The 21,909-nt window shown below is 37.5% G+C and overlaps 4 protein-coding genes and 1 long non-coding RNA gene across 6 annotated transcripts; 2 read left to right on the top strand and 3 right to left on the bottom strand.

Annotated features, from left to right (window-relative positions):
• Positions 1 to 2,675: 2,675 nt before the first annotated feature.
• LOC145899750 (vitamin K epoxide reductase complex subunit 1-like protein 1) lies at positions 2,676 to 4,145 on the bottom strand. The gene is made up of 3 exons (XM_082988655.1): positions 3,855 to 4,145; positions 3,518 to 3,624; positions 2,676 to 3,411 (listed from the first exon to the last, which is right to left on the bottom strand). The coding sequence occupies exons 1-3, from the start codon at positions 4,013 to 4,015 to the stop codon at positions 3,197 to 3,199; spliced, it is 483 nt and encodes a 160-aa protein (XP_082844781.1). The 5' UTR covers positions 4,016 to 4,145; the 3' UTR covers positions 2,676 to 3,196.
• LOC145899749 (radical S-adenosyl methionine domain-containing protein 1, mitochondrial-like) lies at positions 4,115 to 5,599 on the bottom strand. The gene has a single exon (XM_082988654.1). The coding sequence runs from the start codon at positions 5,198 to 5,200 to the stop codon at positions 4,115 to 4,117; it is 1,086 nt and encodes a 361-aa protein (XP_082844780.1). The 5' UTR covers positions 5,201 to 5,599.
• Positions 5,600 to 5,943: 344 nt separating this feature from the next.
• On the bottom strand, positions 5,944 to 10,175 carry LOC145899747 (importin subunit alpha-1-like). The gene is made up of 11 exons (XM_082988653.1): positions 10,046 to 10,175; positions 9,702 to 9,833; positions 9,317 to 9,510; positions 8,909 to 9,053; positions 8,676 to 8,789; positions 8,471 to 8,602; positions 8,097 to 8,288; positions 7,680 to 7,856; positions 7,461 to 7,610; positions 7,134 to 7,316; positions 5,944 to 6,196 (listed from the first exon to the last, which is right to left on the bottom strand). Exons 1-11 carry the CDS (start codon positions 10,106 to 10,108, stop codon positions 6,092 to 6,094), a joined length of 1,587 nt encoding a protein of 528 aa, XP_082844779.1. The 5' UTR covers positions 10,109 to 10,175; the 3' UTR covers positions 5,944 to 6,091.
• LOC145899751 (uncharacterized) lies at positions 8,186 to 8,788 on the top strand. Its single transcript, XR_014402501.1, has 3 exons — positions 8,186 to 8,322; positions 8,448 to 8,579; positions 8,649 to 8,788. It is a non-coding gene; the product is annotated as an uncharacterized LOC145899751 (long non-coding RNA).
• Positions 10,176 to 10,988: 813 nt separating the features above from the next.
• On the top strand, positions 10,989 to 20,847 carry LOC145898513 (inter alpha-trypsin inhibitor, heavy chain 4-like). 2 transcript variants are annotated; one of them, XM_082986999.1, is made up of 25 exons: positions 10,989 to 11,219; positions 11,433 to 11,635; positions 11,884 to 11,965; positions 12,121 to 12,288; positions 12,540 to 12,691; positions 12,836 to 13,099; positions 13,500 to 13,621; positions 13,778 to 13,903; positions 14,000 to 14,144; positions 14,454 to 14,582; positions 14,845 to 14,921; positions 15,170 to 15,336; positions 15,599 to 15,749; positions 16,264 to 16,305; positions 16,703 to 16,726; positions 17,001 to 17,042; positions 17,439 to 17,459; positions 17,833 to 17,856; positions 18,352 to 18,417; positions 18,823 to 18,834; positions 19,174 to 19,227; positions 19,434 to 19,601; positions 19,976 to 20,059; positions 20,212 to 20,299; positions 20,575 to 20,847. In XM_082986999.1, the coding sequence occupies exons 1-25, from the start codon at positions 11,121 to 11,123 to the stop codon at positions 20,780 to 20,782; spliced, it is 2,718 nt and encodes a 905-aa protein (XP_082843125.1). In that variant the 5' UTR covers positions 10,989 to 11,120; the 3' UTR covers positions 20,783 to 20,847. The 2 variants fall into 2 exon arrangements, with proteins under 2 accessions (XP_082843125.1, XP_082843124.1); XM_082986998.1 differs by having other exon boundaries at positions 19,431 to 19,601.
• Positions 20,848 to 21,909: the final 1,062 nt, after the last annotated feature.

Here is a 21,909-nt window from a genome sequence, read left to right as displayed (position 1 = left end):
ACAGAAAAAGGCGCAAGTTTGAATATCTATATTTAGAACGGACCTTGGAAATATCTTCGACGCCTCATTTTATTTGAACCAAAGGCTGTTGGAGTCAAAATCACACTTCACATATATCCAACTTGACGCAGACTGTTTGTTGAAGTTTTGGCGTCAGAATGAAGCTGATTGTAGTTTTGGCAAGTATAGGTAAGTGAAATAACTTTGCAAATAAAGTTAGCATATCAAAAAATAATTTAACAGTCTTTTATGGATTCGTCCAATTCGCAATCAAACTTATGACAACTGTGGGTATCTACGACCTTTCATCATTAAATCAAATCATTTGTATTTTGCGCTAATACACGAATGGACAATAGACGCAAGAAATATAATGGCGTGGGCACCGTTAAAACCATAAACCAATACCTTGTTGCTCTTCTCAAACTTACGGTCTTGAGCTGATAATTGTGGAGGAAAATCGACGTATGCTTGAAACCAAAAACTTTTACTCGCTTAACTAACAAAATATTTGGCCCCGCCCAAATTCCGGGCGCCCCACGTGTTTTGATCAAAATGACGGGGGCGTTTGCTCTGGGCGGTGGGCAAATAAATTTGCTTTAAATTAAGCAAAAACATCAACAGTCTGTTGCGCAATAGATAAAACAAGGTAACGAATGACCAGTAGGCTATCACACAGATCCATAGGCATAATGCCCGTGTGGGGCATATACTGGTCTCGAAAAAAATATCGAACAATTTCAGAGCTTTTGCTGGCGCTGTGGGTCAAAGCGCAGGAGATTAACTCTACCACGGGATCACCAATGAATTTGACAACTGAACACAACACGGAAGAAACCACAGTTACGGTGGATGCCACAGCAACTACAAACCCCGGGCAGAATTCTACGTCTTCTATCCAGACAACTATTGTGGATAGAACTACTGTCACCAGCAAAAATACACAGAGTTCTACTACATCATCGACTACAGCTGCAACTTCAACTGCAACGTTGACACAATGCTGTAGAGCTTTAATTTGGATTGTGGCCATGCATGCGTGTTTTGGGACTTTTACTGTTGTGTGCTTCACCAATTGTTAGCCCGTTTTGTATTCCATCATAAATAGAGGTAGGCTACATGATTATCATCCAAGGTAGTCATCGCGTTACGTGTAAATTTATATTCCATAGCGCTTAAACTGCAAGCAATAGTTTTAGCTCAATATAATTGTACACAACTGATTTTTTTGGCTTGCTTGGTGATGGCGTCGCCTATTTGGCCTCGGCCGGAAGGCACAATATTACGCCTACAATGAAATAAATTGAAGGAGGAAGTCTGGTGCGTCAAGCTTTCGCCAAACAACGAAATTGAATTGGGAGAGTGTGGGTATTCAACGAACCATTTGTGAAAACAAGCCGTGGATTTTGCCGAAGCAGTGCGGTTGTTTTCCAATTTCGCTTTACCTCCATTTCTGCGAAAGATTGCGACTTGAAATTGTTCAAAAACAAAATCGAACCACACGGAATCCTGCACAATTGCTATTAACGACAATGAAATTTTTCAAGTGCTGGCTGTGGTTTGAGAGTGCAGGGTGTGTGATTTCAGTCGATTTTACGGAAAGTCTATATCCACGCCATGCTGCTTATTACGTATATTGTCGGTACGTTATGACCACGTCACCAGTTTGTATTTAGTGTAGGCCTATCAGAGGAAACGTAAATTGGGGAAAAGCATCAAGAGACACTGGTGGACAAAACTTCGAACGCAAATATAGGCGTTTCCTAATAGATTTCCATGTTTTGCACAAGTTGCAAAGATTGAAAAATAGTTTAATTCGAACGATTTGGGGTACGGATATTAATATGCACTGTGATAGCCTAAATCAGCCTTTTTCACCACTCGACATGAAAGACAATTGTACAACCATGGTTAATCTTATTGAAAACCATTTTCAGAGATATAAAACTTGTGTACGATATCGCCGGGACTATGTGTGGAAACCGATTAGTTTTCGCTCTTAACTTTTTTTGTTACGACTGCAAAGACAATTTTAACACTTAAAACTTTTCCAGCGTTACCTAACTTGTGTCCTCCGTTGCAAATATTTGGATTCTCCTGTTATGGATATGAACACAGCAGCGAACACGGTGTTATATTAATACCGATAAGGAACCTGTTACGTTTAATATAGATATGTGTTAACGTGTGACCTGTTTTCCCGGAAGATACTTTTAAACCGGGTCACAAAGATTTTTTCCAAACTTGATCCACATATAAGCCTATATAACATAGAAATCTGTGCGAATATAAACGCTACGATTACGTGTAGTATTTCAACTCAAATTTGTGAACAAAAATAACAGGCGGTGACCCTGTTCACGCCTAATTATTAAAATTCGCACAGTTTTCTGTTTGATACATACTTATATATGGATCAAGTTTGGAAAAAACCTTGTGACCCGGTTGTAGTAGTATTTTCCTGTTTTCCCACGTATGAAGGGACAGCCACAACGCTGTAAAACAAGACCTATTCACACATTTGCGAATAGTAGAAATTTTACCCCTCTCTTAGTGACAAGGACCAAATTTTACGTCAGAAACTACACCTTTAGAAGCAAAAAATTGGAGTAAATAAATAAAGATCATTCTTTAAATAATAAAACAAACGGAATTGTTGTCATTACACTTCGCACGAGCACAAACACGAGCATAATCATCACGAAATTCTTGCATTGGCGGAAGATACATATATTGCACTACAATTTGGATAAACGCCACACAACGAAGGCCCCGGGTGTTGCTCGGTACATTAAAAGACTTGGTGAAAACGGACCGCACATACACAAAGGACACAAGAATAGCTGACTTGACCATATAGCTTGTACATTTTGCTTTTTGAGCACAAGTCATAAAATCATGTACTTTTGGATAATGCTATACACTGCACAAAAAAATTAAGGCGTTGTAAAAAAATCCTTGTAAATGCAAAAAAGCACCATTATATTCAGATTACTACAGAATCCTTATAAAAATATGTTACACTCTTTAGGTTAATTGCATCTTTGTCCAAAAGAACAAATGTATCAAAGGTAATTTAAAATCAATCAAAAAACAATCTAGAGTACATTTAATATGCATGTCAAAATATGCAAGTGTAGTAGAAGTACAGACTACCAATAAGTTCTGTCGTTAGAACAACGTGAAATATTATAATTTAATCATTTTTCTTGCTTCTTTTGTTCAACCGTCCCCTTGCAATATAATTGAGGTAATGCAGCCCGAATGACATTCCATACGTTGAAACACACACCACACAAAAATCATGCAAGATGAAAGCAAGAATGTAAGCCAGGTAAAAACACACCACAATTCCCAGTGCAGTCATCCAATACAAAACATCCATGTGTAGCTTGTTCGTTTGGCTTAACCCTGAAATGCAAGTTCAGCAATAAGAAAAAATGATTTATTTGTTTAGCGGTAAAAATTCAAGTGCGTTTTATTGTTTGCTTAATGATAGTAAGTTTTTTATTCTAACCTGTGAGTTGAATTAAAAAGAAGGTGATACCAAATATGCTGTTGGGCATGTTCAAGAAATGATCTTTGCCAAAAATGTGTTGAACTATACCGAAGCCTCTTCCATATCTGATGCCGTAAAATAATAAATGAGGTCATAAAGTTTTTAAAATGTCAATTTATACATAAAAGATAACCATGTAATGAGGTTTGTAATAAAAAAGTCATAAATTTATACAGGTTTGACAAAAGTAGATGCTTGCAATACAAAGAAAAAGGAAAATTTTACAAGGAATATATATACATATACAGATTTCAAGTTATAATCTAATAAACAAGATGGTAAAAATGACACTTACTCTGAGGTAAACACAGCAGAACAGCTTACAGATTCACTTATATCACACAAAGCTGTGTAGTGAATGTCACTTTCTTTGGTCGTCTCCACAAATAATGCATATATAGATAAAACAATCCCCACACAGCAGAAGAAAACTCGGGCACAGGCTTCCAGTACCATGATTTAAATGTTAATGAATTAAAGCAGAGTGTACCTAAATTATCTATTTAAGACTGTAATAAACAATAATTGTGCAAATTTTATCATCAAAATAGGAACTTAAACTTTGTTTTCCAGTGCAGTGAACAACCTGCCCAAAACCGTTGTTTGCAAAGTCAGGTTTTCTTCTGCAATAAACATGTAATTGCAATTAAATCTTAAAATACCATTTTCAATCAGAAGTTGGACATCTTTTGATTCCTTAAATGTTTCCTGCAGCGAGTTACCACAAGCAAGCATCCAAGTTGTATTGTTGACTCCAGAAACAGCGGACAGGCCTAACAGTAAAAGTTCTTCCAAAACATCCCGTTTTGACAGTTTGGTCCTTTTGGTAGCAGGTCTGTCTTGTAATAATGCATCCACCCAATTTCTCTTATCAGAAAGGCCTACAGTTTCACACCTAGCAAATGGGTCAATGTCATTAAAGCATAGACGTCCATGTGCTCCTGGCCCTATCCCTATGAATTGATAGCCGCTCCACAAGCTTAAATTGTGCTGACACCGTGCAGAAGTGCTTTTTGCAAAGTTGCACAGTTCATACTGTGTGAAACCATTTTCTCTTAACTGAGTTTTAACAGCTGTGTAAATTCCAAAGTTACATTCTTCTTGATCAATGCCACCTAACTCATGAATTGTAATGTGCTCAACACCATAACTTTTTAGCTTCGCAATATGGTCATATAACTGAAAATTGTTTGTATCGAAAAGAATGTCAACAGCAACCCTTGGAAAACAGGTGCAAAGTCTTTTAATACATGTAGAATATGCTGAAATTTTATGTTGATCCAGGATATTAACCGGCCGGGTACAAATTCTATTCACTCCACTATCTTGAATGAGACCAAACTGGCAAGTTTTGATCTGCAGTGAAGAGAGTAAGTTTACTTGCAAAGTTACTTCACAGTCATTTGAAATATATTTGTTGACTGTAAGAGTGTTCAGTAAAGCCTTAACAAAATCATTGCACAGAACTGTATTAGAATTGACAGAAACAGAGGTAATTGTGGTGATAGGAGTCCCACTAATGTGTTTCCAAAGATCCTCAATGTACGCATTGACAAGTTTTGTAGTCACTGAGGTAAATGGGTATGAGATGTACAGTGACACTTTGGTAAGAAACGACTTTGCCAGACGATTGACAGTCATCTTTTTCTGGCTTCTTAAGTGCTACTGTCATTTAAACTTTTGCACAGTTTTCAACTTAATATTTGCAGCAACTTGTAAGGCTTTTTCACCAACAGTAAAATGCAAACTATTTGTCAAATTATCGAACATCCAGATCAAGTATATGTAAAGACGGAAAACGCACAATTATATTGAAATGGCGAAGACAACATTCGTTAATCTTTTAATTAACCTGTTGTTTTAGCACAATTAAAAGTAAATTTTATTCACTGACGTTTCACCTGCTAAGGTCACTTTCTCGGAAAATCCTCAGAAGATTATAAAACAAATGCTATATACTTTCTTGTTACCTAGTAGTTAAAATTCGCCACGATTATCTTCATGATTTTTTACAGACAAAATTGCCTTCGGCCTTTCAGGTTTACGTCAACAGATTCAGCGGTATTTTCCCAACATCGAGAGGTTAAGCGGGTCTGTACCTAACAGCTACTACATTCAATAACTTTTATACAATTACGACAAATAAAACTTTCACCAATATCAATAAGATAAACAGTTTCAGGCACCTTTAAAATCCCCTCAATTGTTTTTAGCCGAATTTGTAACCTTCGGTCATTTTCCGTACCTCAAAACATTTTTTTCTGCAGCACTCACAAACAGACCTGGAAACGCTAATCATCGGTTAAGAAATTTAAGCTTTCCAATGACCTGCCGAAATGCTACTCCAGTTAACTGCGCTAAAACAAGACAAAAATTATTGGCAGTATACACTTTTTAATTTGGAAACTATCGGCAGCAGAAAAGTAAACAGGAGTGGAGAAAAGACACAATTTAAAGAGTGGACAGTTCCAACCAATCACAGGAAACAAAAAACGCCAAGAGAGACGAGCTGTACAATATATGAGTGAGGAGTTACAAGCGGAATCCGCCAGCGGGAGCCCCGGCCTTTGCTTCGGCAAACTCGAAGTAATTCCCTTGTTGTGAAGTTTCGGGTGCAATATTTTCTTGGTCCTCGTCCTGACAAAAAAAACAATTAGATCGTTTAGTGCAAATACAAAGAAAAACAGTAGCTCGACGAAGTGAATGCGAAATAGCACAACGATTCATATTGTTTGAGTTAAACGAGCTTGATTAATCGTACATAGGCAAACATAGTGTGTAACATACGTCACAGAAAACAGTGCTTGTATTGCGTAATGTCTTGCGTGCGTAACATACGTCACAGAGGCCAGCGCTTTGCACATGCACTGCATAATCCCATACTGCGGCCCATATGATAAATTCATCGAATGTTCTCGAGTAAAGTGATTCATTCAACATCCTGTTTACAACATAAAATGTTCTCCTATGCTTATGTCACATCACACCTATGTTCTTGTATTATATTACTTCAAGCGCCTCATGATATCACGTGACATTATTGACCAATCAGCTCTCATAATGGAGAGCGTTAAAGAGCCCAGTTTAGACCGGTAATTCATTCTATTTTGCTGGCATCCTAATAACGTTGTATTGAAAGTTGTAATGTACCGTCGTAATGAAGAAGATAACAGAAATGAATACAATTATTCGGGAAGAGATCTTGGTTCTGGGTGCTTTATAGAACGGGGCAGAAGCAGGTTTAACCATCAAAGAGACTCAATAACCGCTCAGGCCATCGAAACCCTGTTAAATATCTCTGAGACCCTTAAGTTATTTACAAGTGCGCCCCAAACTATTTTGGTTGTCAACGCTAGAAATTCGATTTGCTTGCACAAGGTCTATTTTTTAATCTGATTATTCCCTGAAATCATAATCAACTTGTGTATCACATTCCCTTGTTCTTTTTGTATATAGACGACTCCAAACTATTCAAGGGCTGGATTTTAAATATCACACACACAACTATCAACACTTACCGACTATGGCCAACAAAGTTAATCGGTTATTTTCGTGAATTAAAAAGGCATCAAACCTCGCCGCTGAAGAATTTCTCAATAATGTGCAGAGCCATCTTGTAAACTGTCTCGTTCTCGTGTTGCTGTAAGTCCTCGATATGGTCAACTCCACCGCAAGCTTCAATGGCCGAGCACATGGCGTCCAGTTGTCCAACCTTCTCAGCAGTGACGAGCATGTTGGAGATACCATCCAGACAAACCTGGTAAAATGAGATTTGCTTTTAGACTAACTGTTTGTTGTTGATTTATTACATGACAAAAACACCAATTTCTTGTTTTTTTTCAGAGACAAAATGTCCATTGTTAGTGCTAAAAGCAGTTTACACAATGTTGTAAAAACAAACCTGGAGAATTTTGGCCTCTTTGATTTCCAGCATGCCACAAAGTCCATTGACCACATCATTGTTTGCAAGATAAACCAATTGTTCAATTGAGGCTCCAGAGGTATAATTGGTCACAGCCCAACATGCTTCCTTTTGCGTTTTGAAATCAGCCTAAGAAACAAATATTGCAGCTTGTCCATTGTAGTTTACACAAAAAGATAAAAATGTGAAGCCTCTTACTTTTTTCAGTAAATCAATCAGTATGGGAACAAGCTGTGCATCAATAACAGCCTGGATTTGGCTTTGTGTGCCAGCAGTGATGTTGCTCAAAGTCCAGGCTGCCTCCTTCTGAATGGTAGGCTTGGGATGAGCCAGCAATTTTTGAAAGGCACTCAATGCACCAAGATCGATCACTCTCTGCCATATGAAAGCAAGTGTGGATGTTACAGATATTGCGTACAAATGTTTTTTTTCCATTTCCAAACAAAGCCTCAATTTCATAAATTGATGCAAATCATAAAGCACTTTTTACACTTTATGTGGTCATGAAAGTTATGTGTTAAGGATTGATCTCATGATATTAATGGAAGCCATTGGCCCAATTAAACTTTTTGTAGGTAAAGTTGGGTCTTAACCAATATCCCAGTGGATATTAACCTGTGTCTGTTGGTCAGTTCCTGTCACGATGTTACCAATCACACGAAGAACAGGAGTAAGAAGCATTCCATCGGTGGCAGTAGAGAGAAGCTCGACAAGTCGTTCCACAACACCAGTCTTGAGCACCAACTCAATGCGATCATTTGGTCCATCTGTAATATAGCTGAGAGCCCAGCATACATCAGTTTTCACCTGCAACAGTTTTAAGGAGATTTTCAATGACAAGGTTTAATTTTACAATTTGCTTGTCATATAAAACTTTTCAAAAAATATTTGGTTAAGCAGTGGATTATGATTCCTTTATGCCAAGTATATTAGCATACAAGAATCATATTGTACTGCTGTTTAAAGGAGAACATTAGGTTTGGGCATACCTGAATGTCATCAACCTGCACAAGCTTGACAATTGTGGGCAAGAGCTGAACAACAGAAGGCAAGCTGGTGTGTGGGTTTTTGTTGCGACACAAGTTTGAAACAGTCCAGGTGAGGTTTTGCAAAAATGATCCCTAAATTGTAGAACAACACAATCAAATGACAAATAATATCCTTTAGTTTGAAATGCAAGCGCAGGTTGCTTACAACCGCTTCAGCTGAAGAAACCAGGGTGACCAGAGGCTTGATAATGCCCTTTTCAATGACATAGTCTCTCATCGAAGCACCATCACCAGCAATGTTTCCAAGAGCCCACATTGCCTACAGAACAATTATAAAATGGGATTGTTAATAACAATTTATGTACCCATATGCATTGTGTTTGTGAAAAGATTTTTGGTGTTGTACAGAATAAACTTTCAAAACCACAAAATTATCACCTGTTCTACAACATTCTTGTTTGGATTGGACAACAGTTCAATGAGACTTGGTACAGCTCCCGCATGCACAACTGCCATGGTTTGTTCACTGTTGCCTGATGCAATATTTGTCAATGCCCAGGCCGACTCAAACTGCATGCTTGGGCTTTAAAAAGTTAACATTGTAAAGTCTGTGACAACATACAAACCATGAGAATTTACTTTACAGAGTTGAATCACAGGTTACCAGAAGACAAAAATTCAAATTGCTGCTAATGTGACTAAAAGACGCTATCACTAGACCAATTATGTGGCTTTTTTCTATGAAATTTATTGAAATTTCTTTTAACTAATTGTTAGTTTGTACTCAAAATAATAAATAATAACCAATTCTCAGACAAAGCATGGTTGTAACAATGTTTTTCATACTTGCTGTCCCTTTGAAGGAATTCCACAAGCTTTTTTACTATGTTGGCCTCGACCATTTTGTGAATTGGAGGGTGTCGCTCTCTGGATAAAATTTTGCGGGCATTTTTTGTGCATATGTACTGGTGGTGTGGGTTGGAGTTGTCATTAATGCCCTTCACAATTTCATCGAATTCCATCACATCACCTGTGCCATCCTATCAACACAGAGTCAACCTCTTACTTTCAAATATATGGTAATTTGTCAACTTTATTATGTTTATAGTGTAACTTGTAATCTTAATTGGCCTAAAATATTTTCAAAAAAGGTTAATTTTGGTTGTTAAGGTATTAACTATCAATCTGTTTCTATTTATACTAAGAAATAACATCGAGATCAAGCACATGCCTGGAAGTTCATCTCTTTCAGGGGACTTGTGTTGAGGTCCTCCATGTTAATGTTTCTCCTCTTGAGCATCTGCTCATCCCGCTTGCCCTTGCGTAGCTGGACATTGCACTCTTGTCTTTTCTTTCGGAGGTTCTGTAATTAAAACCATTACATATAGTCATAAAAAAGAACTTAATATCACAATAACAAATGTTGAAACAATTTTTTGCTGCCTACTGATAGTTTCATCAAAAACTTTACCCGTGGGCTTTATATACCTGGTATTGTTAATAACAGTTGATATTATCGTAACGTATGAAGAAGTAATTTTCTTAGTTATACAAAAAAAACACATTTTAACTTACATCTGAAGTGCTTGCCTTGTTCTTGTAAAGGCTTTGGCGATTTTGGGTGTCGGCGAGAGACATTTTGCAGTTCTTAGTTAGGTAATCAACAAAACAAAATGACTTAAAAAGTAATGTAAATAAATATAACAAATCTAGAAAAACAAAACATTTAGCACCTCATCACACAGAGAGCACCGGAGCAAATGAATCATTTCAAGTTTTTAAAACTCGTGGGTTTGTGTTCGTCACCGTGATTGGACAATGTAACTTACATGGTAACCGGTCAGATTTTTATTTTGATCGTCAAGTACATGCAAAAACATGTTTGACAAGTACAGCTGATATATAGCCAAATATTTAAATAAATAAGCGAAATTGGAAAAAAACTAAACAGATGACCCAAATCACCTTATTACGGGTAACGAAATCACCATTGTCACGAATGTACGTATCGAAGGACATAATCTTTGTCATTTTATCGATGCCCAATCTTTACGAATTTATTTTATTTTTGCTTTTTTTACACTGATTGCTCATTTGCGTAGTTCTTTTTTGCAAAATTTTAACTTGCGAATTAAATTTTGATACCTTATAGTTTAAACAAAAGTTTTGAAGAAATGCAGGCGCTTTCCCCTCATCTTAATTCGGATGTACCGAGATTTTGTGGCTGAATTTATCCCCCAAAAAAGACAAGCTTTTCTGCTACATTAGAACAAAACAGCAATCCAAGCGATTAAACTTTACATACTTGCCGCATTTTTTGCCCAGGGCACTTCAAATCGTTGCTTTTCGTGACATCTTGTTTTTCACCACAGTTTCTGGATAAAGTTGTTGGTGTGACACCCAGCACAAGTATGCACATTGTCTGATAGCCAGATACGCCTTAGGCATTTCTAAGTATTATCGTTGATAAATGCAGAAATACATATATTTAAATAATGAACATTAGAGAGGAGCCGGAATTCGTAACGGGAATATTCCACGTCAGCAGCTAGTTTGCCCCGGAGTAGTTTCAACTTTAGGAGTAAGCTACATATATAACTTCTGCATACATTGCGATTTGCACAAACCTTTTTATTGAGCAACGCAGAATATGAGATCAAGTCTGACTTCAACATGTCTGGCTGTGCTTGCATTTTGTCTTGCGGTCGATGGCCTTCATATATTCACTGCAACACGCAATGGAGAAAAGGTATTTCACGCCAAGATATGCGAGAGCACTATTAAAGGCTCAATAATGCACGTTTTTGGGGATTCTTTGAATCATTTTATCAATTGACAAAATTAATACTACTGCATATTGTTATAAAATAGTAGGAATTAAAAATAGGTAAGTTAAAATCTTACGATCGTATATATTTAAACTGCTTAGATAACGATGAATATTATATTTCTTCTTCTCTAGGCCAATTTGCACGAGCGTAAACGACGATCTGCAGTTGGGGGAAATGCAAAAATCACCAGATTTCACGTCGATTCAAAGGTTACTACCAGATATGCCCGAGTTGCGGTCACTATCGTTGTTGAGAATACTTCGCCATCGGAGGGGAATTTGATCTCCATGATCATGCGCCTTCCCAAAGCTGCATTCATTTCCAATTTCTCCATGTAAGTGTCATTGCCTATAGCAAATGTTTATTTGGTTGCACATAATCGATGATATATCACAGGTAAAAAACCTTAAAATACCAACGTATATACCTGCCAGATTGTTTTAATAATATCATTTTTCAATGGTTATTCCTGAAAAAATTAAACTTGTGTAATAAACCCGAGATAGGTATTAATGTGTGCATTATATACACGATACGTTCCTAAATACATCAAGTTAAATTTTACCCCTATTTCCCCGACAGGGAAACAGAGGGTAAAGTGTATGTAGGGGAAGTGAAGGAAAGTGCGGCTGCCAGAGCTCAATTCCAGCAAGCGGTATATCAGGTATAGCTACTGCAGTGATATGCATGTCTATTAGCGGATGGTCGCGATTTTCGTACATGTTAGGTAAAATATAAAAACTTCCGAAACAGAAACCAATGATTGTGTTGGTTTTGGGTAACTTTATTGACGGGTTTCTTGCGTTTTTTTTTTGCCAGGGTCAATCAACTGGTCTCGTTTCGACCACTGTCAGGGACACCCAAAGTTTCGACGTTTCAGTTAACGTTGCAGCCGCCGAGAACGTCACATTCCGCTTGAATTACGAAGAACTACTTGAGCGAAAGCTTGGTATCTATCATCACGTGATCTACGCAGATCTGGGACAGGTTTGTGATCTGGGCATTTACTACATGTTTACGTTATAATATAGGCTTTAAATATTTGATAAAGCCTCGCAAATATTTTTGATATCAATTATTAATATGACCGCATTTTGAAGAGTAGCATTAATTCCAATACTGCTGGTGGAGGATTCTATTATAGTCTAATTTACACATTGTCGAAATACTTTTAGTGCTCCACTTATAATGTTGCAATACGTGACCGTTGCTTTCTAACTTGCACTAAAAATGTTTAGGTTGTGAAGGACTATTTGATCGAAATCCTCATTAGCGAACCAACCGGAATTGCCAGTGTTGAAGCTAACGTTCCTGCTAAAGGAAAAAAGCGGGGTGGAGATGACGGTGAATCAATTTCTGTTCGACGCAGCGGTACACAAGCCTATGTGTCGTAAGTAGTGGTTACCAAGTACACACAAAAAATATTTGTTGACATGTAGCGCACTGCATTTGAAAAATGAAAAATTTGTGTCCTCAGAATAGCCATGTGCGGCATGATAAACTGGCCAACAAAATATTTTCTGCTTCGGCGCAGGTACCGGCCGTCCGCAAGCCTACAATCTACTCTAGGAGACAGCGTCATCAATATCAACTATGACGTAACAAGGGAACAAGCTGGCGGACAGCTGATAACACGCGACGGTTATTTCATTCATTGGTTTGCACCCAGTTCTTTGCCGATTATACCAAAGAACGTGGTGTTCATTATCGATCGCAGTGGTTCCATGTCTGGCAAGTCTATGTCACAAGCAATCGCAGCGTTCAGACAAGTTTTGGATGACCTTGGACCTCAGGATAAGTATGCTTAAACTGTTTAGCTTTCAATGAAGTTATGTGGTTTTTGTCCAGAATACACAGGGTTAATTTCGGCCAGGAACACAAAATATCGCCCTGCATTTTGATGCCAGTTTTTGATTTTTTCGGAATCTTTGCCTGATTTTGTCACGTTGATGACCTTCATGACTTTTTAGCGAGGATGCAACTGCATGCTTTCAAGGCACACTAGTTTGTCTGAAACATATTATCGCGCAAGATCACTAATACGCCATATTTAATAAAAAAATAAAATAAGCGCGTTTTCGTGAAAAATTCAAAACAAGCACGTTTCTAGAAATAAGCACAGTTTACGGCAAATCCGCTAAAAATTTTTCTCTACAAGTGTTTTCAAAACTACGGATTCACGTTTATGTGTGTTTCAGATTCAACGTAATAACATTTGCGGGCTCGGCAACCACTTGGAGTTCTGGTACCATGGTGGACGCAAGTCCGGAAAATATCAACCGAGCAAAGCAGTTCGTCTCCGACACGCGAGCGACGGGTTGTATGTAGAAACTTAGTTTTTATGCCATGTACGTTGTTAACATTATTGTGCTGCTATTAACGTAGTTTAATCAAAACACACATCGTTAACATTATTCCAAAAACCTAAACACACATCGTTAACATTATTCCAAAAACCTACCAACATTGTTTGCAGCTACGGCGTTTTATGATGCGGTGATTGCAGGAGTTACCCTGCTGGAGTCGCTTTCTTCGAATGACGAAAGTACTGGCGTCAGTTCCAGCATGCTTATCGTCTTAACTGATGGTCAGCCAACCTCAGGTAAGAATTAGCATTTGAAATTGTCTCAATTCACACCTCTAAAACGTTGATATGGGTAACTGCGAAATCCACGGAAACTATTTCAATTGCGCACAGGCCAAATAATCAACACAAACGCCATCGTGGCTGCGGTAACGAGACGTGTAGCTGGACGTTTCGTCATCTTTTGCCTTGGTTTTGGGTTTGGTGTTGATCAGTCTTTCTTGAAAAAGTTGGCGGAGCGGAATAAAGGAACTTCAAGGTGGCTATAAAGACGTTTGTCATTTGCATTTTATTAATTTGGCACTTATCGTTCCACCTGGAATATGTTAAAAATGTCGCCATTTTGCATAAAGATAATATTGACATTGATGTTAAAAACCTCGAAAGAAACCTTACATTTATTACCAACATTTGGAGACAAATATTACGTGAGTATAGCTTTTTTGAAAAAAATTACTTTCCGACACATTGGCACAAGGAAGATAAGAAATCCGTCCTTCCATAGCGGGCTTTCTCTGTGTGAAGAACTTATAAATGCAGCAGGAAAAACTTTTATGTAAAATTGCAGGCAAATTTACCAAGACTCGGATGCGGCGCTTCAAGTTAAAGGTTTTTACGACGAAGTCGCTTCGCCCCTGCTCTCTCAGATTATAGTAAAGTATGAGGGGTGCAGAGTGGAGAAAGTAACCAAAGATCGGTAAGTCGATAAAATAGAATTTTGGGCGACAAATTCGCTTTGTTTGATGGTAGTTTGCTTAACAGTTACTGACAGTTACGTCCTATCTGTGAAACTATACATACGTTAATGTATTTTGTAAGGAGATATAAACCTTAATTTTTTTACGTTTCCCGGTGTTTGCAACCAAACTTTTGAAAAATTAAAGGTCGTATTGACGTCATTTTTTTTGTCTTCTATATATCTTCCTGCTACCTCTTGTGCCAGTAGTTTCGTTTTTCAGATTTCATCACTATTTTTCCGGCTCCGAAGTCATGGTGGGCGGAAGAGTTGAGAATGACAACAATTGCCTTGGTCTAAGTATGAAATATTGTTCTTATTTCATGTGCGATCGTGGGGCTGTCCCGGTTCACCCTTTGTATAAGTTTTCGTCTCCAATCTACAAGTTTAAAGTTTCAATTAATATTTCGTTATAAAGTGTTTGCTACAGAAAGGTGGAGAATTAGTACAATAAGAATCCCTGTCAACTCAAGATTTTCTTCACTATTTCGTTCTTTTGGTTTTCTTTGTTCATGAGCTAAAGAGGATAAGTAACACAAAACTTTTAGATTTCGTTGCGAGTGTCAACGGTCAGTCGCTGTCTGGCCAAGTTACCATGGAGACGAAGGGTAAAGACGTGGAAAAGGGATTCGTTGATGAAACTTACGACATGGAGCGTATCTGGGCGTACTTAACTATAAAACAATTGCTTGACCAAAAGAGTACCGGCGACACAGTGAGTATAGTCCTCACTATAACGCTGATTATCAACCAGATAAATTGCCTCCATACTTCACCATGCTATATTTACTTGATAAGATCGTATTGAGATCGACCAATTAAGTGGCGCTGAGTGGAACTACAACGTCAAAAACAGTGGCCCTGAATGTCTGCAGTTCATTGAACAACATTTTTGCTCGTTTGTTGCACCAATGTTGTGGCCCAAGGAACCATATCAAATATCATGACGTCAATTTTCTAAATTGAAATTTTTGCAGTCCAAAGACGCCGAAATATTGCGTCTGTCCCTTCAATACAACTTTGTGACGGACATGACGTCTATGGTCGTTACGCAATCAGGTGTTGGGACTTCCGGGAGTCAAGGGGGTCAGGCACCTCAAGCAGCAGCGCAACATCACCGACCATATGGTAAGCATTAGGGCCATGTTTTAAACTTCAAACTTATGTGCATCGCTATACCCTTATTATCTTGCAGACTATACACGTTAAGGGCACATGCGACTATGGTTTAAATGAAACACTTTTGAATGTACATAAACCTGCTACAGTTGATTTTCTGTAATGTATATAAAGATATTAATTTCGCATATCACCATCTTAGAGAAAAGCTATATGTTTATGTCTTATTCGTAACTAATGCTTACAACAGAAACTAATGCGGAATTGGGACATAATCATACACTGACAAGTTTCAAATTTCTTTCGATTTCAAGCAACTTTTTATGTGACAATTATTCGGTTATACTGCTATTTTTGCTGCCAGGCATACTTATTAATCAGAATTGTTCTTCTGGTAGTGCCAGAAGAACAATTCTGATTAATTACTCGGTTGTTTGTTATATCGATTCCTGGGCATTTTTGTTGTTGTTGTTGTGTCTGTGTATTTAAAATAAATTAATTATTAATGTTATGTTTATTACAGGTCCACCCGGACGTTCTGCAGTGCCCTATCCACCTGCTAGAGGTAAGTACGTTTTGGTATTGAAATTAATTTATTTTGTAGTTACTTAGGAATGGTTGCTGCTGGTAAGCACACGCTGCAATATTAATAATTTTTAAACCGAAATTTCATGTATGACAATGGGCCTAACTTAAATTTAAGTAACAGTGCTCGGAATTGTGCATTATCGTGAGGAATTATATTCACCGAAACTGGGTTGCGCTGTACTAAAACTAGCGCATTTAGCTCAAGAACAAGAAAACTAAAGAATATTGACTGGTGTTTTTTGGATTCGGCATATCGCTACAATAGACACGTCCTATATGATAAAATCCATGATAAATTGCTTTTGAGTGAATGTATTTTATATTTTTGAAATGTTGCATTTTAACGAAATTGAAATAGTAACGTTGTGTTGCAGTTTATGCCTCCATTGCTTCTGCTGGTAAGCACATTCTATTATTGAAGTAATTTTTTTTTTTTTTTAGAGAAAAGCTATATGTTTATGTCTTATTCTTAACTAATGCGGACAACAGAAACTAATGCGGAATTGGGACATAATCATACACTGACAAGTTTTAAATTTCTTTCGATTTCAAGCAACTTTTTATGTGACAATTATTCTGTTGTTTGTCATATCGATTCCTGGGCATTTTTGTTGTTGTTGTTGTGTCTGTGTATTTAAAATAAATTAATTATTAATGTTATGTTTATTACAGGTCCACCCGGACATTCTGCAGGGCCCTATCAACCTGCTGGAGGTAAGTACGTTTTGGTATTGAAATTAATTTATTTTGTAGTTACTTAGGAATGGTTGCTGCTGGTAAGCACACGCTGCAATATTAATAATTTTTAAACCGAAATTTCATGTATGACAATGGGCCTAACTTAAATTTAAGTAACACTGCTTGGAATTGTGCATTATCGTGAGGAATTATATTCACCGAAACTGGGTTGCGCTGCACTGAAACTAGCGCATTTAGCTCAAGAACAAGAAAACTAAAGAATATTGAATGGTGTTTTTTGGATTCGGCATATCGCTACAATAGACACGTCCTATGATGAAATCCATGATAAATTGCTTTTGAATTAATGTTTTTTTATATTTTTGAATTGTTGCATTTTAACGAAATTGAAATAGTAACGTTGTGTTGCAGTTTATGCCGCCATTTCTCCTGGTAAGCACATTCTATTATTGAAGTAATTTTTTGGTACCTTCTATATATAGACCTATTCTACAATAACTTACTTCAAAATTTCAACAATAAACTTTGTTTTTTTCGTGACATAACGGACATTTTCACTTTTACCAAAGATGCGCAAGTTGTTTTGTTGTTATTACCTTAGTAAAACCTACCTAGATAATGGACGTACTGATTTGATGGCCTTTATTTGAGCCTGTTGACTCCCCATGCCACCAGCATGCATCAAAACTGTAAAAATGATTTTTGACAAAAAAAATGTTGAAAGACTGGACTGATCGCGGTGTTATGAACTTACAGTAAAATACCGAATCGAAGTTTTGGTTTAGGAATTTATGCTTTTTTTCAGTTCAACGATCCTACTTCCCAGCATGTGAGTATTTAATTTTTTTGCCAGCATTTCTTTATAACGGTTATTTTTTAACCTCACAATTATTTTGCAACCCACTATTTCTGCCTTTGTCTATCGAGAGCAATGTAATCAACGTTTCATGCACATACTATTTGTCGGCTAACAAAGCATGAAATGCAGCGGAAAGTCGCATTCTACTTTTTTGAGTTTGAATACCGATGTGGTGAAAACATCACAAATCTAAAATCGTCGTTTAGTGCAACCATGGTTACAACCAATCCGTGAACTAACATTAGGGCGAAAAACATCTTAGAATTTATACAATTCTTGTACAGGTGAAATTGTGCGACCTTTCCATTATCCCATGGTACTTGCACTGAACTGATTATTGTATAGTTAAAGCAACATTGCACGATAATATTTTACAAAAAGCTGTCATCAATAATAAGAACGAATCTCGAAAGTATGGAAGTCGTCGCTTTCCTTTCAATAATCCGGTTTTTAAATTTTTACTAGATCCTGTGCCTCAACCCATTTCTAACAGGATCTATGGGCATCCGCCACAGCAAGTGGTACCGCTAGGTCAGTAAGCAATTTCTTAGGTTACATTTTCGTTTCTCAGACTTTACTATCAAATAATATCAAAAATCACCTTTTGTCGTTGAATCATTAAAAAACAAAATTCAGTATATTTGACAAAATTGGTGAAATAATGCAGATTTGTTGTAGAGTATGAATTTTCGCAAAATAATTGTTTTACCAACGTATGTGGTTTATTATTATTGACTCCTCCAACAATATGCTGCAGAATAATGGACATCATGACATGATGGCTAGTTCATTTATACTATGGTTAAAAGCTGTAAAAACATTTTTGACAAAACAAAGTGAAACGAAGTCGAAACAGTGAAACAGATAGCAATAAATGAAGTTACAGTAAATTGTTCGATCGTTAGTCTATATTTATGAATTTGTTTTATTTTTCAGCCTTCCGGTTATGTAAGTATTTTGTTTTTGTTTCCGAGCGATGCTTTGTAACGGTTATTTTTGTACCTCGCCAATTTTTGCCACCCACCATTTCTGCTTCGTCTATAGAGTTCAATATAGTCAACGTTTCTTGCAAAATAAAATAATATTTGTCAGTTAACAAAACATGCAATGCAGCTAAAGTCGAATTCCGTAACTTAAACGGGCACAAAGAAAATACATGATTTATCCACACCGGTATATTTGTGATCCTTTTCGTAAACATAAGAACAGTAATATTTTCTAAAATGTTTTCAGAAAAATGAGAATAAATCTTGATAATCCGGTAATGTTTTGAAACTTTTGTACCAGATGCTACGCCCCAAATCCTTCTCCATCTTTTCCAGGGTTACTCGACACAGGCAGGTCAGTAAGCATTACATTTGAAAAATTTTGGGTTTGAATTTTTTGAGAAAATCCTTGGCATGTGATGCCTATAGTGTGATTAAGACCAGTGGCTTCAAACCATTTAACTCGCCACCCACTTCTTCACATTTGATTGGCGAGTCACTTAAAAATGTTGAGGCAGTGTTTTGCCGTTACATGAATGGATATTTTTCTACACAAAGCAGCAACGACGAAACAAGATACAACAGTACCAGCAAACACCACACAGGCTACAACAGAAACACCAACTACCACAGAAACAATAACCACACAACCTACAACGGAAACAGCAACAACTGCTCAAACTACAGCTGAAGAAACAAACTCAACCGTGGCAGAAGTTCAAATTCCAGGTGGCTGAAGATTGCAATTATTGTAGGGATTTATTACAGGTTGCTAACATTAGTGCATGTTCTTTGAACATATCTTGGGACGATGTTTACTGATACCAGAGACTACTAGGTAGCCTCTTCTTATGCTAATAACGCATTGTAGTTTGACAAGCTGGACAGATAATAAGTGCTTTAGTTATGTTAAAAACTTATATACTTACCTAATGTCAAACGTGTACATTGAGTTTGTCGAAGACTTAGTTAAATTTCTAATGCAATTCATGCACTTTTGTCATTTTAATCATTCACCTTAATTTTTTCCATCTGTTTGAAACAATTGACCTTGATGTTGTATTTAACAAATTGTAATCACAATACCCCTTTGTTATCTCCAGAAATTACCCAGGCTGCCACAAGTCAATGTGTATCAGATATACAAGTGGCCAATGAAACGGTGCTGGCTTCTCCACTATACCCAGGTGAACACCGAACTTTTCCCATAAGTTTTTACATGCGAAACAAAATCGAATTTTACGTTCAGACGCCATATTTGTGTGTTAAGTGCCAAACGTCGGTCCAGGTTTTTGTCGCGTCTAACATTAGTCTTAACCGTCGCCTTGGTGTTCTCTAGATTTATATCCTTCGAATTCATTTTGCGTTTGGAATGTAACCAAAGAACAACCCAGAAATGACACCGATCTGGAATTGGTTTTTGAAACGTAAGTGAATTGCTGACAGGTCTTTTATTAAGCGACAATACAGTTCTTTGCATTTTTTGAAGAGGGATAGCCCTCCAGCGATTTAGTAACAAACGCACTGTATACTTTCGACGTTTCGTCTGCCATATACGGCCAGACTTCATCAGGGTTTGGTACCGCATTTCAAACGTAAACCACACAGCATAGCAACTGTACGTAATGATGTTATTTAAGGTTTGAACTACGTTTAAAGCTCGTTGCCACACATATGGAAAACGCGTGTTTGTTTATTATAGAATGGATTTGGAAACGGGAGGGGACAACTGCAACCGTGACAGTGTGAGTGTGATGTTGGACGATAGCATCAGCACAACAAGAAATTTCTGTGGCTTCGAACAAACCCAGTCCACTTCGCTAATAGCCAAACATTCCATCGTGGTCGTGTTTTCGTCAGACGAGCGCGTGGAAGGACGAGGATTTGCGGCAAAAATACGAGTCGTTTAAGTGCTTTATCGCATTATGGGCTACAGCTAAAAATGTACAGCGGAACGCTTTGTAATACACAATCATCGCACTATTGTGTCTCTGCTTTTTTTTTGATCCTTGGAAATTCCCAAAGATAGAGCTGCAACTAAGATACAAATACACATCGAATATACACGCTCTACTGTGATGTACACAGTGCATGTAGACCTATGTAATCAACCATCAATCAACGTTTTTCCTTTTGCTCGATAAGGCTTTAACATGTAGGGTCGTCGTTATAAAATATTTTATCGCGAAAAGTCATGACGTGCTGCATTGTTTCGGATGCTTACGTCATGCTGCGTTAAAGAAAAAACATTCAAAACAGACCTTTTTTGTGCAACTCAACTACGGCCTTATATCAGGGTGGTCCAACTAAACTTTGTCGAGGGCCATAACAAACCCTCCCTCGGGTCAGTGCTATCACACGAAATCTTGATTCCACGTAAAAACGAAATTACGGAACGAAATTTATTTAGATACAAACTTGTTGTTTGCTGGTACAATACCACAAAATAATCTTTATTGAATGTGACATTTGTCGTCGAGCTGCTTCTTTAACGTAAGCGGTCATGTCCACGGCAATTTTGGTTGTGGTCATTCGAAGACGTACAAATCTCTGTATCCAAGTCAGGTCACGATTTGCGAGCCAACGAAAATTAGATCACGGGCAAAATAGGCCCGCGGTCCTGCAGTTGAACCACGCTGCCTTGGATCTTTTCCACAGGCCAAGATTAAACGGGAATCTGGAGCAGTGATCTGCAACCAAACTCCCGAACACGTTAAAGTTTATGAAAGTTTCAGGTAAAATGCATAGAACAAAGCAGTTGAGGCAAAGTCCCACTTAACAGGGCATCTTCCATTTAATGTGAATTTGGCAGTCGTATTCTTGATATCAAGCCTAAGTTTCCGAACTGTATAGAAATATATTTTGTTGGACCAATAGAAAAACTAACGCTATCGACAGTTATATGATACGTGTAGCCAAACAGCTATAGGCTTTATCTTGTCATGTTTGGTGAACTCTTGAGACAAACATGTTATTTTTCGGTTCACAGGCATCAGAACAGTCAAGGACCGAAAGGAGGCCGAAAAGCCTTTTCTCC

Source organism: Ascidia mentula, chromosome 4 (genome assembly GCF_947561715.1).
Source record: "Ascidia mentula chromosome 4, kaAscMent1.1, whole genome shotgun sequence".
NCBI lineage: Eukaryota > Metazoa > Chordata > Ascidiacea > Phlebobranchia > Ascidiidae > Ascidia > Ascidia mentula.
The sequence above is the reverse complement of the archived record's forward strand: the minus strand, read 5'-3'. Positions and strand labels throughout refer to the sequence as shown.